The sequence below is a fragment of the Vigna unguiculata genome, chromosome 7, assembly GCF_004118075.2.
Source record: "Vigna unguiculata cultivar IT97K-499-35 chromosome 7, ASM411807v1, whole genome shotgun sequence".
NCBI classification, from domain to species: Eukaryota; Viridiplantae; Streptophyta; class Magnoliopsida; order Fabales; family Fabaceae; genus Vigna; species Vigna unguiculata.
The window spans coordinates 32,806,989-32,823,924 of record NC_040285.1 but is presented as its reverse complement, the minus strand read 5'-3'; the positions used below and the strand labels follow the sequence as shown (position 1 = coordinate 32,823,924).

At 30.5% G+C, this 16,936-nt stretch overlaps 2 protein-coding genes and 1 pseudogene across 2 annotated transcripts; all 3 read right to left on the bottom strand.

The window, feature by feature from the left end:
• Positions 1-254: 254 nt before the first annotated feature.
• Positions 255-1,984, bottom strand: LOC114190779 (isoliquiritigenin 2'-O-methyltransferase-like). The gene is made up of 4 exons (XM_028079813.1): positions 1,489-1,984; positions 1,072-1,385; positions 905-969; positions 255-802 (listed from the first exon to the last, which is right to left on the bottom strand). Exons 1-4 carry the CDS (start codon positions 1,914-1,916, stop codon positions 506-508), a joined length of 1,104 nt encoding a protein of 367 aa, XP_027935614.1. The 5' UTR covers positions 1,917-1,984; the 3' UTR covers positions 255-505.
• A 7,689-nt stretch (positions 1,985-9,673) lies between these two features.
• Positions 9,674-10,498, bottom strand: LOC114192647 (annotated as a pseudogene).
• Positions 10,499-11,312: 814 nt separating this feature from the next.
• LOC114192400 (dihydrolipoyllysine-residue acetyltransferase component 5 of pyruvate dehydrogenase complex, chloroplastic) lies at positions 11,313-16,194 on the bottom strand. The gene is made up of 7 exons (XM_028082112.1): positions 15,411-16,194; positions 14,621-14,893; positions 13,573-13,764; positions 13,388-13,475; positions 12,101-12,171; positions 11,903-11,986; positions 11,313-11,786 (listed from the first exon to the last, which is right to left on the bottom strand). Exons 1-7 carry the CDS (start codon positions 15,978-15,980, stop codon positions 11,682-11,684), a joined length of 1,383 nt encoding a protein of 460 aa, XP_027937913.1. The 5' UTR covers positions 15,981-16,194; the 3' UTR covers positions 11,313-11,681.
• Positions 16,195-16,936: the final 742 nt, after the last annotated feature.

The following is a 16,936-nucleotide window of genomic DNA, read 5'->3' as shown; positions in this document are numbered from 1 at the left end:
TGTGTTAAAAGGATAAAAATTTAAATATTATCATAAAATATTAAATAAATTTAATTAAATTAACTAAATTCACATATTTTTAAATTAAAAAATTAAATTAAGTCAAAAATTTAATGAAAGATTAATTTAATTTTTTAATGAAAATTAATAAAATAAAAATATATTTAACTCAATAAAATGTGTGTACTAGATCACACTACATATAAAAGGATTGTTACAAAAAGTATTACTGTAATAATTTATTTGAAATAAGATAGGTTACCAAAGTATTACTCTGATCATTTATTTGAAATAAGTTATACAACCAAGAAATAAGTGGTGCTGTCTTAAACAACAACAAAAAAACATAAATATCCTCGTGAAGAAAAGTTGCCAAACAGCTGAAACTCAACCATATTTTTTAAGAAAGTAAAGCTGAAATGATGGATAATCTTATTGGTAGCTCTATTAGCTTCACAGAAGGGAGTTTCTGAACTGGCTAGCTTGTCATTGATGGAAATTTAATTTATTTGTGAAATTCCATGGTTCCTAAGACAGAAAAAGCACGACAGACAACTTGAAATCTTGAGAATCCAGAAAGCTTGCACAATTTCTCGTACTCCTTTTCACTTCTTTCCTTCCCACCACTTGTGATATACATGGCGTTGTCGAGTGTGGATACAAGCTTTGATACATTAGACTCTGATGCTTCTTCTGGTGCTATAAATTCTATCACAACAACCTTTCCATTATGTGGCAGTGCATTGTGACAGTTCTTCAAAATGCTTAAGCAGTCTTCATCTGACCAATTGTGCAACACAGCCTACACGGAGTCAAAAGAAATAAAAATCGAATTCAATCATCGTTGGAGAGATCAAACATTCTCAAACATGAAATTTAAGTGTCATAGAAAGTGTTTTCTGACCTTTAGAATCATGGCATCACCCTTTGGTACATAATGGTGCATATCTCCTCCAACATGCTGTATCCCTTAATTCATGCAATTTTAGACAGTGTCCAAGTCAACTTTTGGTAAAAATTAAAATTAAAACTATCATGCATCATTTACTTTTGCTAATGGCATATATATACCTGGGTAAGGTGGCGCTTTTTCAACAACATGAGACAAGTCAAAATTAATACCCTTAATTGTAGAGTACTTGGAGATTATCATGTGCAGAGTTTGCCCTGTACAACCTCCCACATCAACCAGAGTTGACACTCCTTCAAATCCTTTATACTCTTCAAGAATCTTATTCATTTCTAAGTTGCAAATATTAGCCATTGATTTGTTGAAAATGTAATTCAGTTGTGGATCTCTTTCAGTGCATTGGTAGAAAGACATTCCATGAACCTTCTTGCATAGGTCGTCCTCGGAATCAACTATTACATCCTTAAAATTTGGCCTAAAGTCACATCACAACATATCAGCACACTTTTTAACTTTATGAGATTTCTACCAAAACATTACCTTTTAGATTATTGTATGGAGCAAACAAAACTACTTACCAAAGTTCTAACACTGTAGGATGTTGGCAAAGTGTTGTGAAGGGACCAAAACTACCCCTTGTTTCATCATTGACAAAGTATTTTCCAACACATGAGATTCCATAAGTTGTGTCAGTGCTACCATCTTCATTGATGTGAGTGGAACAAGTGAGCAGAGAATAGTTGGCAAGCAAACGCAGCATGCGTTGGAGCCTATCTACGTGTTGTGTTGGTAACGTTGGTAACTTAGAAGCAATTTCTGAGGCTGACATGGCTGCATTTGGTGGTGTTGCCTTGGCTATGATTTCAAACAATTTAAGCTCAATAGCAGCATTGAGCACTGAAGGAAATACCTGACTAGTGCAAAGTAAAAAAGCAGAAACGAAAGCTTCATCATCTCCTTCTCTGGGAGTGGTTGTGACAACTACATCACCTCCATAGGAACCCATATTTGCTTATCTCTTCTCACTGCTAAATGTGTTCCACTTGTTTTCTTCTCTGCATATTCCCATTCCCACACCATGTGGTTTTTATAGCCAAGTATGCATTCTGGTTACTCCACAAATATCTTTTTTATCTTTAAAAATCATCCTGTTAATAGAGAATAAGAAAAGTCAAATACTAGCTTAAAAGTGTCTTTGACTAGGAACAAAGAATATCATAGACTTACAGTTCATTATATAGTCATTAACACTCTTCTTTGGTCATTTAGACGATGTGAAACTTTTCAAGACAATGCAACTCCAGCAACCAAGGATGATTCTCCAATAACAAAAATATTAATTACTATGTGCAAATTTGTACGACACACAAAAATCACTATTAACCATTTGATCCCAATTTACACCTCACAACACTCTATTAAAGAGAATAAAAAAGTCAAATATTAGTTTAAAGTGTCTCTGACTTGGAGCAAAGAAACGTGATAAACTTAGAACCCATTATATAATCACTAACACTCACTTCCTTGTGCCGATATAAAACTTTTCAACATGTTATTTTCATCAAGACAATACTAGGAGTAAAAGAATATATGGGTTGGGTTAAAGTTTATGTGTTTGTTCTAAAAAACTCCAGGAACTGTGCAATGCTAAGAGATAATGTACAAATGCTTATGCTTCCATTTTAGTATGTTTTTGTTCTGTTTTTGAGCAAAGATGAGGATTGTGCACAGAAATAATGTTTTTGCTTTGTGATTCTAAAGATATTTTTAGTAAACAATAATATACATACACATTTATTTTATATGTATTTATTATATATTTATTTCCCTCTTTCTATTTCTCTTTTCATGTTTCCATATCAGATCATATGTACTATAAATGTATTTTGTTTATTCTATCTGTATACTAAATGTTCGTCAATTCTTTTGGATTACATTTACATGAATCATTTCTCATTTTTAGCACTATTTTTTGAAACTAAACGTCACGTGTGCACATAGCTTCCTTGTATTATCTTTGGCTTATTGTGGGTTATCATTTTTCCTTTTATTATTTTTGGATTTTTCACTTTCTTCTGGTTCTAATTAATCTGCATCTTATATCTTTTTGTTGTTTTTCGTTTGGTATTCGTTATGGAAAACGTGAAAGACAATTTTTTTACATTCTATTTCTGTTTGGTTGTTGATATTAATTATTATGTTAAAATAAAAGAAAAATATACAAAAATAAAGCAAATCAATGTAAATCAAAATGATATATGTGCATATAAAATAACTTTATTTGTATCAGTACTAATAAATATTAAAATAAATTATAAATAATTATAAAAATACAATAAAAGTTATAGTTATAATGATAAAAAAAATATTAATTTAACATTAGTCTAAGAGTGAATTGTTGTACTAATAATTATAAAAGAATAAAAAAGGGATATTAAGTATTCTCACATGTCGTAAGAGAATTTTGGGATTAAAATAATTTGAAGGATTATTTCAATTTGATGATTGGATTATCAAGTTGGAATCAAATAAGTTTCTCATGCAATTTTCAATTTCAGTAAAACAATTACAACAACATAATATTCTATGTTCTTGTATAACAACTATAATTATGTTCAACTTTAGTTATATCATTTCATTATGTCAAGTAGAAGTTGTCATGAGAAATATTAATAACGTCTTAATAATTTAATTAATATTAAAAAATATAATTTATAAAAGATAATGACACCTAAGTTTGTATTGAAATAAGAAAAAGTAACAGTGATATCACACGTAACTCACTTAAAATGACATTAAAAATGAATAAAAGTTAAATATTTTTTTCTTAGTTTAAGTGTAGAAGACTTTTATACGTATATTATAAAGGAATATAGCTATTATATGTTTTTTTTATAGAAAAAGCATAAACGTGTAATAACTTAATACGTTATCAACATTTTCGAATAGAAACGGCACAGTAAGTTAGCTAAAATAACTAAAACTTAGACGGAATTATAGCTATTATGGAAATAAATTAATTTTATATTATTTACTATACAATAGACTATTTATTAACTTGTGTCATCTTTTAATTAAATAAATTTTATCTTATAATAAATAAAAATTAATATATTCATTTATTTCATAATATAAATAACTGAATATTCTTTTTATTTTAGAATAGTTAAATAATCTTTCTTTTGAATACTAACATCTATATCATTATTTGTATTGAAAATAAAAAATATATTTTACCCTTTGATGGAATAAAAGTAATGTAATATGATGTGAAACCAGGAATTTTGGAATTTCATACAATAAATGTTTTTTTTGTTTTATTTAGTATGAATAAAAGATGTTTTTACGTTATATGTGATTTGATAGCTCAGATTTTATAATTGACGACATTGATCCGATTTGATATTATCAAAATCCAGTTTATATTATTACTGAACGATTGAACCTTTTATGGAATTAAATCTCTCGATTTTTTCTTTTAAAAATTTAAGAGAAATAAATCATAATAAAAATTGTGAAAGTAAATATTATCGCATTTATTATAGTTCTTATGGTAAACTATGAATACACATCTACCTTCTGCATATCCAGTGACAAAATATTTTATAGTTTAGAAAATTTAAATTAAGTGCTGAAAGAAAAACCCCTCTAAAATGCCTTCCGAATATCATAAAAAAAAAAATGGACACATGTCATGCCTCACTTTCATGCAACAAATATCAACATCAACATCAAAATCAACAGAAACCCTAAGTGAACGAGAACCTTTGAAAATTTATGCAAACTAATTTAGATAATGATTTTTTCATCTCCAATAATTTAGAGAACGCTTTGTGAAAAGAAAAGAAATTAAAAAAATTATGAAAATAGAAGTTCTTAATTTGAAAACAAATTCAAAGAAAATAGAGTGGAAATGTTAACTTAAAGTAAAATAAATAAATATCAATTTATTATTATTTTTAATTAACACTAATAATATTAATTTTTATTATTATTTGCTTTTAGAGAAAATTGCGATTCCTGAGGTAAATGAAACTCACATCCCATTTAATTTTAAAATATACTCACAGTTTCTTTTACATTTTTAATAAAAAGATACTTGTGTTTCACATAATTTTTAAATATATATTTTTTTATAGTTTTAATAAATAACATCCACTTTACTTATAATTAATACTCGCCTTTGATTTATTTAAATATATCGTATTCATTAAACTTAATTTTAAAAATTATGAAAAATTTAGTTTTTTAATTTAAATGTTATTGAATATATTTTTAAATGAAATAAAGAAGGTAAGTGTCAATTTATTAAAAATATGAGAAAAACTAACATGATTTATTAAAAATATAAGTAATGTGATTTTTTTTTTTTAAATCAAAGGAGAATTTAAGTCTAATTTTATAAAAACATACACTATATATTTTAAGATCAGAGGAAGTTGTGATTATTATTTAACATAAGTTCAAGTGATGTTATGGTTGATACATTTCAATTCACATATTATTATTAAATATTCTATTTATTTATTTATTAGGGAAAGTTGTCTCTATCTTCTTACAGAATGATATTCATATCTTTCCTATATTTAAATAAATAATAATATATCGGTAATAATTATATTAGCACTAAGGGTTTTATATATATATATATATATATATATATATATATAAAATTAAATAAAATACAAAATAACTTTATTTTTCATCTTTTTATCTTATTTTTGTTGAGACTTTTTTTTGTAATATATTAATATGTAAAATGACAACGGACGAAGTAAGTTAAACTATCTCATTTCATCTTTAAAAAGTAAAAATTTATCCCAATCATATTGAGAAAATGATATACCCATATCAACATTTACACACTCATTTCATTTTTTAATATTAATTTCAAATATTATTGTTAAAAGGATACATATTTTAGACAAAGGTTACACAATTGTATAAATAACAAATAAGAGTATTAAATAATAACTGGACAATGGCCAAATAACTATATAAAAGAAATTAAAACTTTATCGAATGTGTATCCTAAAAATTAATTACAATACTAATGAACAAAGAAAAGTTACTACAACATTTTAAGATTATCGAAAAAATTAAAGATATTTTAATAATTTAAAATGGAGATGAGAATGAGGGGTAGATGAGAATAGAGACGAGAACATGATATATACAAATATGTAAATATACATTCTCATCTCATTTTCGAATTTACAAATTTAGATTGTGTTAAGTGGCACACACATATTCAAAATTTATACAATCCATTTATATCTCATGGCACATCTTGAACTAGAATTAAAAATAAAATTTACATATGTCACACTACCTTCTGTTAAAATATTTTAGAGAATTTTGACATTATTCTTATTTATTATAATTATCCATTTAGTAGCTTTAATATTGTATATTTTATTTTTATTTCTAAAGTTGACTAACAAAGATTTCAAAATTGTCTAGAAGAATTTATTTGTCTAGAAGAATTTATGTATATGTATTTAATGTTTATAATAAGAAAAAGTAAGTGAAGATCATTTTGTTCTCTTTTATTCTTTAGATGGTATGAGAGCTCCTAATCGTAAAATATAGCAACCTTAACGGTTGTATAAACCTAATTGCAACATTCATTGTTACTTGCCCAACCTCTAATTTTTATTGTGTGTTTCAGCCTATCATACACAATTGCAACTTTTATTGTTGTATTTTTATCTTATGTGTATCGATTTTTTGTGATGGTTGAAACCAAGAATGGAGACAAGGTTGGAAATTTTTCAAATGTGTGATATGTGAGATAGTATGAGATATTCACATGATAAATAATTTTCATAGTTGTGGTCCATTTGTCAATCAATTTATAATTGTTGCATAAATTTTTTGATACTATAATCCCATCTAATTGGCAACCATTTATTATAGCAACTACTATGTGATGGACAAAAAACTCTATAAGTTTCATAGGTGCTTTGGATAATCAAATTTGTTCTCTTCTACCATCAAAGTTTTAGAGAGTGAATGTTTCAAACGAAAAAGCACATTAAAGGATTCTCATGACAGTGACAATGAGTGAATATTAGTCCTTAATCCTTTTTTTGCATAAATTTTTCAAACAAACCTCAAGCCAGAGGAGAGTTACAAAATGTGCATTTAGCCTATCGTTTGAATGGAAAAAATTATCCCAAATGTTGCTCGTATTATTATTGTTGTTTTTGAAAATCAAAAGGATCTGTTTCATAACTCAACCATTAGGAGTTAGAAAAAGTAAGATCCTTCTTTGGTAATATGAAAAAACCAACGTATGTGCTCATTGACATATTCTGGTAAGTTACCATTTTCTGTTGGATTTAATGTCTCAAATACCCGTTTTACTAATCATTGGATTTTACATACTGGAGTCACTGATCACATGACACAATTTCCTGAATTTTTTTCACATATTTTTCATGTCTTAGTAATAAAAAAAATCTCTATAGCGGATGGAAACATGATATCCAGTGGGTTAAGGAGATATACAAGTAAACTTGACCATACTCCTGAAAAATGTCCTACATGTTTCTAAATTGTCCACAAATGACCCTTCTTGTAATGGTATTTTTCATAGTAATTCTTGTATATTGCAGAACAAGAAAGTGAGGAGGACGATTGGACATGCTAGAGAGTTGAATGACCTTTACTATTTGAAAGACTTGAACCAACATATTATGAGTTACTCCTTGATGACAGAATCCCTAATACACGACCAGCATGAAAAAAAATTAGTTATATCGTTGTCGTCTTAGACCTTTTCTCGTTTCGTGTTATAAAATTTTTGTATTACGGGTTATCGGAGAGATTAACCATTCTCAAACATGAAATTTAAGTGTCATAGAAAGTGTTTTCTGACCTTTAGAATCACGACATCACCCTTTGGTACACAATGATGCATATCTCCTCCAACATGTTGTATTCCTTAATTCATGCAAATTTAGATGGTGTCCAAGTCAACTTATGGTAAAAATTAAAATTAAAACTATCATGCATCATTGCCTTGTGCTAATGGTATATATACTTGGGTAAGATGGCGCTTTTTCAATAACTTGGGGCAAGTCAAAATTAATACCCTTAATTGTAGAGTACTTGAAGATTATCATGTGGAGAGTTTGCCCTCTGCAACCTCCCACATCAACCAAAGTTGACACTCCTTCAAATCCTTTATACTCTTCTGGTTACTTTACAATATAAGATTTAGGGTTTAGGGTTTAGAAAATTCAAATTTGAGTTGAATTTATAAGATTCATAAATCTAAGGTTTTAGATAATAAGCGGTGATCCTTAGGTGGCTTTTACTGTTGCCATGTGTGACCAAAAAGGAGTGGGTGCAGAAAATAAGAAGAGAAGAAAGCAAGGGAAATGGACTAGCCCAACTACAACCCGTACAATTATTGATAAATGTTTGTGATCATAAACGAGTGAGTTTTTAAATATTTTGGTACATTTAAAAATATTTTTCAAATGGAATGTGGAATGCACATGGAACTATATCTTCCGATATAGAAGAATCCGAAAGGAAATATAAAGTCAAGTTAAAAAATTTGTGATGTTCTACTTTTAGATCTATGAAAATAATGAAGATGGGTTGGGGCAAGAGAGTATTCGATCTTTCGTATATTTAAATGATTAAATTGATTTAAAATTAAAAAAAAAATTATTTTTATTTTTATTATAAGTTAATGACAAAAACATATTTAATTCTTTTATATATAACACATTGTAGTTAAATATCTATTTGAAATTAACGCGGGTGATATCCAACTTGTGTTTGTGTTTTGCACCAGTTCAGATACAAATATCTTCTACTGTAAGTAGCATCGATGTCTTGACAATAGTTACGTGACATGCATCATATTAAAAAATTATTTATATAATTCAATTTTTTGTTTATAAAAGAGTTTTTTCTCTTTTATATTGTTTGTAATTGTTTATTAAAAAATAAGACAAATGAGAATCAATTATTAAAAATAGAATAAAGATGAATTTGTATTTAAAAATTAGAAAATTCAAGTGTCATCCCATTAAAAAAATAAAGAAAATTTGCCTGTTTAAAAATAAAAGAGACGTGCATGCCAAGATTAATATCATCTCTTTCTATATTATAGGAAGGCACATAAGAAAGTATATTTTGTTTATATGCAAACTACTTTTAAGCATTTATTGTTAATGCTCCAATGAATGCTATTTCTCGATGATATATCCAACTTTGGAGGTTTAACCTTACAAATTTGGTTTCACAGTTCACTCCAACAATACTGAACGAAACTAATAAGAAGAAATCAGAGAAAGATTCTAGAATAAAACACAAAGCATATAATTGATTTATGGTTTAATTAGTCTGATGATACCCATTTTCGTTCAGATATGTCAGTTTGGTACCCGCTTTTAAAAATATGTCAATCTAGTGCCAACTTTTGAAAAAGTGTCTTAATCAGATCTCTTTTTAGACAAAAATTACTAAAACCATTAACTTAATTCATGACTTTTACTACTAAATTTTAATATAAATATCAATACTTAATTTTGTAAGTCATTTTAAATATCAACACCGTTAACTGTATTAATAATTTTTTTCTGAAAATAACTTAATTGAGACATCTTTTCAAAAATTATGACTCAATTGATACATTTTTAAAAACGGATATTAAACTAACTCATTTAAATAAAAGTGAATACTATCCGACTAATTAAACCTTGATTTATTGATTAAAATCTATTAATGAAACTCATAAGAATAAATCAGAGAAAGATTATCTGTGATTTATATATACTTTTATACACATTTCATAGTGAGAGACAGCATCTCATGCATTAAAAAGAGAAAAATATTACTCAGAAGCTATTAGTCTGATTGCCAAAATAACTTTATTTGAGAACTGTTGATGGAAAAGAACTTCTTGAAGACCTTAACCATCACCAACATACCATACCTGTTCCTGGTTTGAACAAGAGCAGTGCTTGTCTTGGCACATTTGAATTCAACCATTTCCTTTGAAGAAGTAGCAAACTTTGTTGCTGAAGATAACTCTTCATTGAAAACCTCCCACAGCAAGTCCATTGGAACCTCTTCATCATCATCATCTATTCTTCTCATGTTCTTTCCATTTTCCAACTTTGCTTCAAAGTATTCTTTTTCATCTTCTTTGGTTCCTTCTCTGAGGACTTGGTCAGAAGAGGTCTTTGGTGAATCCATGGTATGAACACAAGTGTCACACATGTTGGAGAAGCTGAATTAGGGTTCTGTATCCATGGCTTGGGTAGTTAAAGTGAGAATTTTTCAGATGTTAGAGAGATGGGAATGATGTGAGTGTGGGTTTGGTTAGGCTTGTAGGGTGGGTTTGGAGCAGATTATTGTTTTATGGGAGGGTTTTAGTTCAACTGCTGCACAAAGCTACATCTATTGTTCACTACATATTAAGTATGAGATTATTCATTTGCTATGAAAGGCTAAACCAATGTACCTATTTATTCTTTCACTGTGGAGTCAATAATTGTCAATTGGCACACTAGAAAAGAAAGTAAGGTAGAGTGAAAAAAGAAAAAATCGTAAAAGGATAGAGACTGTAGTTGTAAAATGAAGCTGGACATCAAATCATATTGCAGTCAATTTTTCTTTTCATAATTTAAAACAAAACTTTTAAATTCTTTAGAAATTTAAAATGATTCTAATGAAAAATTTGAAATTCTTTACCTTTTTATCGTATTATTTAATTTTTTTATTATTTATTGTTAAAACAATTTTACTCTTAAAAATTGTGATTCTCCGTTGTTAAGAAATTGTAATTCTTTATTTTATGAAATCATGAAACAATGTATTAGGTTTATAAGGATAAAGTTTTACTAGAAAGATACAATACTAATGAGACATAAGTCAAACTACATAAGGCATTGATATCACTCTAATGTTTTTAAAAACCTTTTTAAAACGATGGTCGATCCTTGAACGGGATAACACTGGTTTAAGTAATGCTGTGATATATGATCCTATGGTGTGTGATGTATTGTAATGTCATATATTTAAATGACATGGTATTTCATTTTTATGACACATGTGATGTTACGTATCCAAATGGCATGGTATTTCTTGTGTCACGTCCTCGTTTAATAGTAAAAGGGTAATGAAATAAATTAAAATAGAAAAAAGTTATATTATAAGAGCTAAAATGATAAGAAAAAGGAACAAAAACGATAAAAGTATATTCAAATCAAATGCAACAAACATTGGTTGATGTTTGAGCCGATTAATTTTAGTAAAAACAAGTATAATGTTTTTCATTAGTCACAAAACAAGAACTTGTGCCAATCAAAAAACAAAACAAAACAAGAACTTGTGAACGGGATAAACTTGGTGGAATAAAAACTGAGAAGCAACATTTTATGCAAACAAACTTTTACCCTCAATCATTTGAGTTTCACTTTTCAAGATTTGGAATCGAAAAATAAGTTGTATGCTTACATAAAATTATGTGCATTATTAGACTAATGAACATCCCAAATAAACAAAAAAAAAAAAAAAGTAAAAGGCAGCACTAAGGAAAAATTGTAAATGACATTTTCGACTAAAAATATGTTATAAGAAACCACAGCTCAACTTTTCTATTCAAAACTCTTGGCAAAATCCCGAGTGAATAGTAATTGACTCCTTCAATTTCTGCTTGTCGAGAATTAAGAACCCCACAAACCTGATGAGAGGAATCACACCCCGAAAAGGAATGCTGTTTCACTTTGTTAGGAAAATGAGACTAAAATGTAAGATCTTTGGGGTCCTCAATAATCAGTGAGAGTGTTTGCAAGAACGAAGCCAAATCAGCGCCATAGATGACTCGGTGATCAGCTGTGACATTGACCTGCAAATTTACACTTCTTCAATTATAGGAAACAAGTGTGGAACTGGATTTATGTTTTTCTAACAATAGCTAAGACATAGTCCTATGTATGCAAATGTCAGGACTCTCTCTCGTACCTGCATTTGGTTCTTCATGCCAATGCGACCATCCTTGGTAGCCACGACAGTTGGCTGTGATGCTCCAACAGCCATTATTGCTCCCTACACAAAAAAATCCAAAGAATTATAATGTTCGTGTTGCCCATCACTAACAGAATTGGAACATTTAGTCAATCTCTTGCAATTGCAATATTTGACCACAAGTAAAACACTCACAGTTCCAGGTGGCAGAATAGCATCAAAGCGATCAACACCAAACATTCCAAGATTGGAAAGAGTGAAAGTACCTGTGGAAAATAATAAAAGCAATCAGTGAGGATACGCAAATATCCAAATCAGAGTTCTTAATTTGATCCAATGTCATAAAATTTTGATCAGTGAGGAAACTACATTGTATCACTAAAATTTTGATTTTAAAAACTATCAAGACCTCAACTAATATGTCATAAAAAATGGTTGGCCAAACTTAGTGAGATAGGCCTTTTGGTTGATGTTACTTGTTTTAAAATTGTAAGCTTTTTTTAATTCCCTCCAACTTGTTATTTATCAGACCTCGCTGTTGAATAGTGATGACCACAGCATCACTAAACTTTACATTCTCTCTTCGTTTAACTTTTCGCATCCTTAGTCTTATGCTAACTAAAGCCCACGCTGTGGCCAGCTAATAGAACATAAATCCTCTGCTCTGTTCCCAAAAATAATTCTAAAAGTCATATTTGTAAATCCTCATGCTTAAGGACTCATTGTTCTTAGTCTTTCAAGCCCAACTTATTCTTTAATCTCAAGCACTCATTGCAATTGTAAACCTAGAAGAATACAACAATGGAGCATCAGAAAACTGATCTGTACAGATTTTCTGGTATCATAATTCACACTTCCCTTCAACTTACACTAAAAGAAAATAGATAAACATTCATATGCAATCTCCAGCTTTGTCAGTGAATTGCCCATATAAAATAAAGCTTTTCTTTGGTATATAGTTATAAACTGCAAATGTTCCACAAATTATACTTTTTGCCTATATGATTACATTCCATGCCTAAAACCAACTGTTCAAATATATAGCCTATGTAGATGTATAATGTCTGCGTCATATATTCTTCGATTTCACAGTTGCAATCCAGTCAAATAACAAGATTATGTAGATGATAATCCATCAAAGCATCCCAATCCAATTTTCATACTGATATTAACTTTAGACACGTCTGCCCAGTGCACACACTAATCATGAACTTGGCCACCAATATTGTCATTCATATTTTGAAACTATGAGCTATTATTTTCTTTTCATTCAAAGATATCTCCTATGTATGTAGTTCTTTTCTTTTCATTCAAAGATATCTCCTATGTATGTAGTGATAGACTTCTCAATTCTAATTAAACTAATATGAAGTCAACTATCAAAATTTCTAGACTCTACTACCTACAATTTTCAAGGATTCAATAATAAATTTGAAAATTTGCTAAGATGCAGAACAAAACCAATAAAATACATGTAAGTACCAGTGTTGTATTCATGAGGTTGCAGCTGTTTGGACCTGGCCTTATCAACCAACTCCTTCCACTTTCTCGACAATGAATAGACATCAATCTACAACATACATTAAATATACCTTTTCACAATTAAGAACCGTCTTATATTAGAGGAGAGTGGATTAGAAGTTGATCAAATTAGAGTATAAAAAAACCTTGTCAGCATTCTGAAGCACTGGTGTAATCAAACCACCATCTGTAGCCACAGCAACTGCAACATTGATGCTGCTATTATATGTAAAGCTATTACCATCTCTACAACTAGAGTTGATAACAGGGTGTTTGACCAGTGCAAGCGCAGTAGCCTTGGCAAGCAATGCTGTCATAGTAACTCCCTTTGACTTGATCTGAAATTTTTTAAAATAGAATCAATGAATTTGGGTATGAATCCAGAACTCCAGGGACTAGGTATGAATAATTTAGAAATGTGAAGATATCAAACTATCAACTACCCCATTAGCATGTTCAAGTAACAAGTAACAACTTCACAAAGAACATAAATTAATACATGGCTAGTATTTTTACACTTGACCACTTTTGGTAATAATTTTCTTTACAGCTGTTTTTACTCCCTTTTGTGTTATGCAAAGATCCTAAAGAAAAAATTGGGAACAGTCCTTGCAATTGACTATGTCAATTACTAAACCACCATTCATTACAAGGTCTAAGAAGATTGTCTAATTAAAGATACTATTGACTATGCAAATTGGATAAAGTGTCCGTTACATATTAAACACAAAGGTCACAGGAACCCATGTGATATTCATCTAGCATCAACATAATCATAATCATAATGATAATCACAATAACAACCATATCTAATGACTTAGGGAAGAACATTCATATTTAGTACCACATATAAATTACAAAGTATGTGAACTCCCCCTTTTCACCCTCTTTTAATGGGTTGAGTGTTAATCTCTAAAGGCACCAAGCTTTCAACAAAATGCAGAACCAACAGAGTTTGAAAACAATTAGAACAATTCAAACAGTCAGAAAACCAAGCACAAAAGATCTGTAATAATAGTATGACCTCTTCCCTCCACAGTATGGCAACATCAAACTCACAAAAGAACCATAACAAACAATAAAAAGAAAACCAAAATGATATGTCAATGCGATTTAAACAACTAGAAGAGCAATTCAATGCAACAACACTTAATGCATTTCACATCCAAATTTCATTGCACATTCAAAGCTCACCTTCTTGTACAAGGCATCAAGTGCATCCGTGGTGATGGTGTAACCAACCCTGAAAGTGGGAACTGCCAAACTCTCCACCATGTTTCTACTCACAGCACTCTGCATTGTAGTGAAAGGCACCACAGACCCCAACTCCACCCCGGCAGGTGCTGCACTCTTCCCTGGTGCTGGTGACGCTGCTGCTGCAACATCCCCAGAAGCTGCAAATGCCTCAACATCTTTAGCAACAATCCTCCCCATCGGTCCAGTTCCCACTATCCTCCCCAACTCCACCTGTTGGAAAACATGTCAAGAGCCCAACCGAACAGAGAGAATGGAAAGAACAAGAAAGTGCAAGAAGATGTAAATGTGATAGATGAGTAAAGCTCTTACCATTAGGCAAATGTACTGGACAAAATGCAACTAAGACCTTACTAGATCAAACTTCTTATTAAATACTTATAAGAGAAAAACATAAAAAAGGTATAATAAATTAAAGTTCTCTCTGAGTTAAAATCAATTAAACATCTCTTATAACTTCTTTCTCCAGTTAAAATTCAACTCATAAGAAAATAAAATAGTAAAATAAACAAACATCTCTTATATCTTAAAACCTACACATGCACTTCAATTTTTATAGAAACTCGTCTACCTTCTCTTAGTGTCTCTAACTGGAAAATGTTGAGCAGCATAAGTTAATTTTAACTAACAGAACAAGTTTCACTCATTTTTGTGTATTATTTTCTTCTTATCTAGAAATTTAAGTAACTATCTAACTCATTCACAACGGTCTAACAAACTATAAAATCACCTTCAAATCCTTGGCGAGCTTCTTCGCATAAGGTGACGCAACAATCCTCTTCCCTCCCTCCGAAGCAGGATGACTGGACACTACGACCGGAGTCGGAACCGCAGCTGCGACGGGTGCCGCAACCTTCTCCGGTTGAGACTCCACTGGCGGCGCTGGTGCAGGTGCAGGTGCAGGTGCGGGCGCGGAAGAGGAAGAGGATGCTTTGGACTTGGCTTGAGGAATCTCATCCTCGGTCTCAGCGAGGAATGCGATGGGGGATCCGACGGCAGCGACGCCACCTTCCTCGACGACGATGGCGGCGAGGTAGCCGTCGTAGAAGGTCTCGACGTCCATGTCGGCCTTGTCAGACTCAACGACAACGACGCTGTCGCCCTTGGAGAGCTTGTCGCCCTCGGATTTGGTCCAGGAGACGATTTTACCCTCAGTCATAGTCGAGCTGAGCGCCGGCATGAAAATCTCTCGGATCTTGGCCCGAACGACGAGGGGAGACGTCGTTTTGCGGTGAGTAACGGCGGCGCGGCGGAGTGAGGAGGAGGAGGGGACGAAGGAAGTGTGGAGAAGGTGAGCCATGGCTGAATGAATGAAAGAATGAGAATGGCTTTGGATTGGATTGGATTGAAGATAAACGAAATGAGGAGAATGTGTTAGTTGTTCAGTGTTAAGTAGTAAGGGTTTTCCTCGAATTCATCGAAAGGAGACGGAGCTTCCAAGTTCCAACTCTAACCAAACCAAATCAAACCAACCACCGTACCACACCGTCCGATGTTATATGTTAATGTGAGTAACGTTGTTTTAAGTGTTGGTTCATCTATGTTTGCAGTTTAGTACAAAAGTAGTGATAAAAAAAAATATAACATAAAAATTGCAATTTAGTAAAGAAACAAGTGAAGTAATCAAAACATAGAAAAACAAAATGTGATTTGTTTTTATGAAAAAAAAACTTTTCAATAAATGTTATTTTCAATCGTTAATTTAAAAAGTATATTTTACTTCTCAATTTATTTCAAATATTAAACTTAGGGAATGCATTTAATAAATTACAATTTAAAACATTATGCTGGAAATATTAATTATCAACCAGCCGCAACTTCAAATTTAAAAATCATTTTTTAACCCTAAATTTAAAATTCTAAAAAATCACAAATAGCATTACTTAGTTAATAAATCCTCTTTTGTTGCGTAATTTTTTCAATGAAAAAAGAGAAAATTGAATAAATAAAGAAGCACCTGTGGACTTTAACTTACAAAAAAAAATATATGTAAAACCTAATTTTAGGCCTCATAAAATATCTATAATTCCTAAAAAAATTATCATGTATGATACATCTTTTATCATTATAATATGTGATGCACTTATAAAGGATTTTAGAGTTGGTTTTCCACAATATTGCTCATGTAATCTCTTTTGTAGTTGTCATTATGATTTGTGAGACCAAATTATTCATCTTCATTCTTGCATACTTACATACAACTAACTAAAACAAAATAAGCCTCTATCTCACTAAAGCTACACTTTGAGATATAGA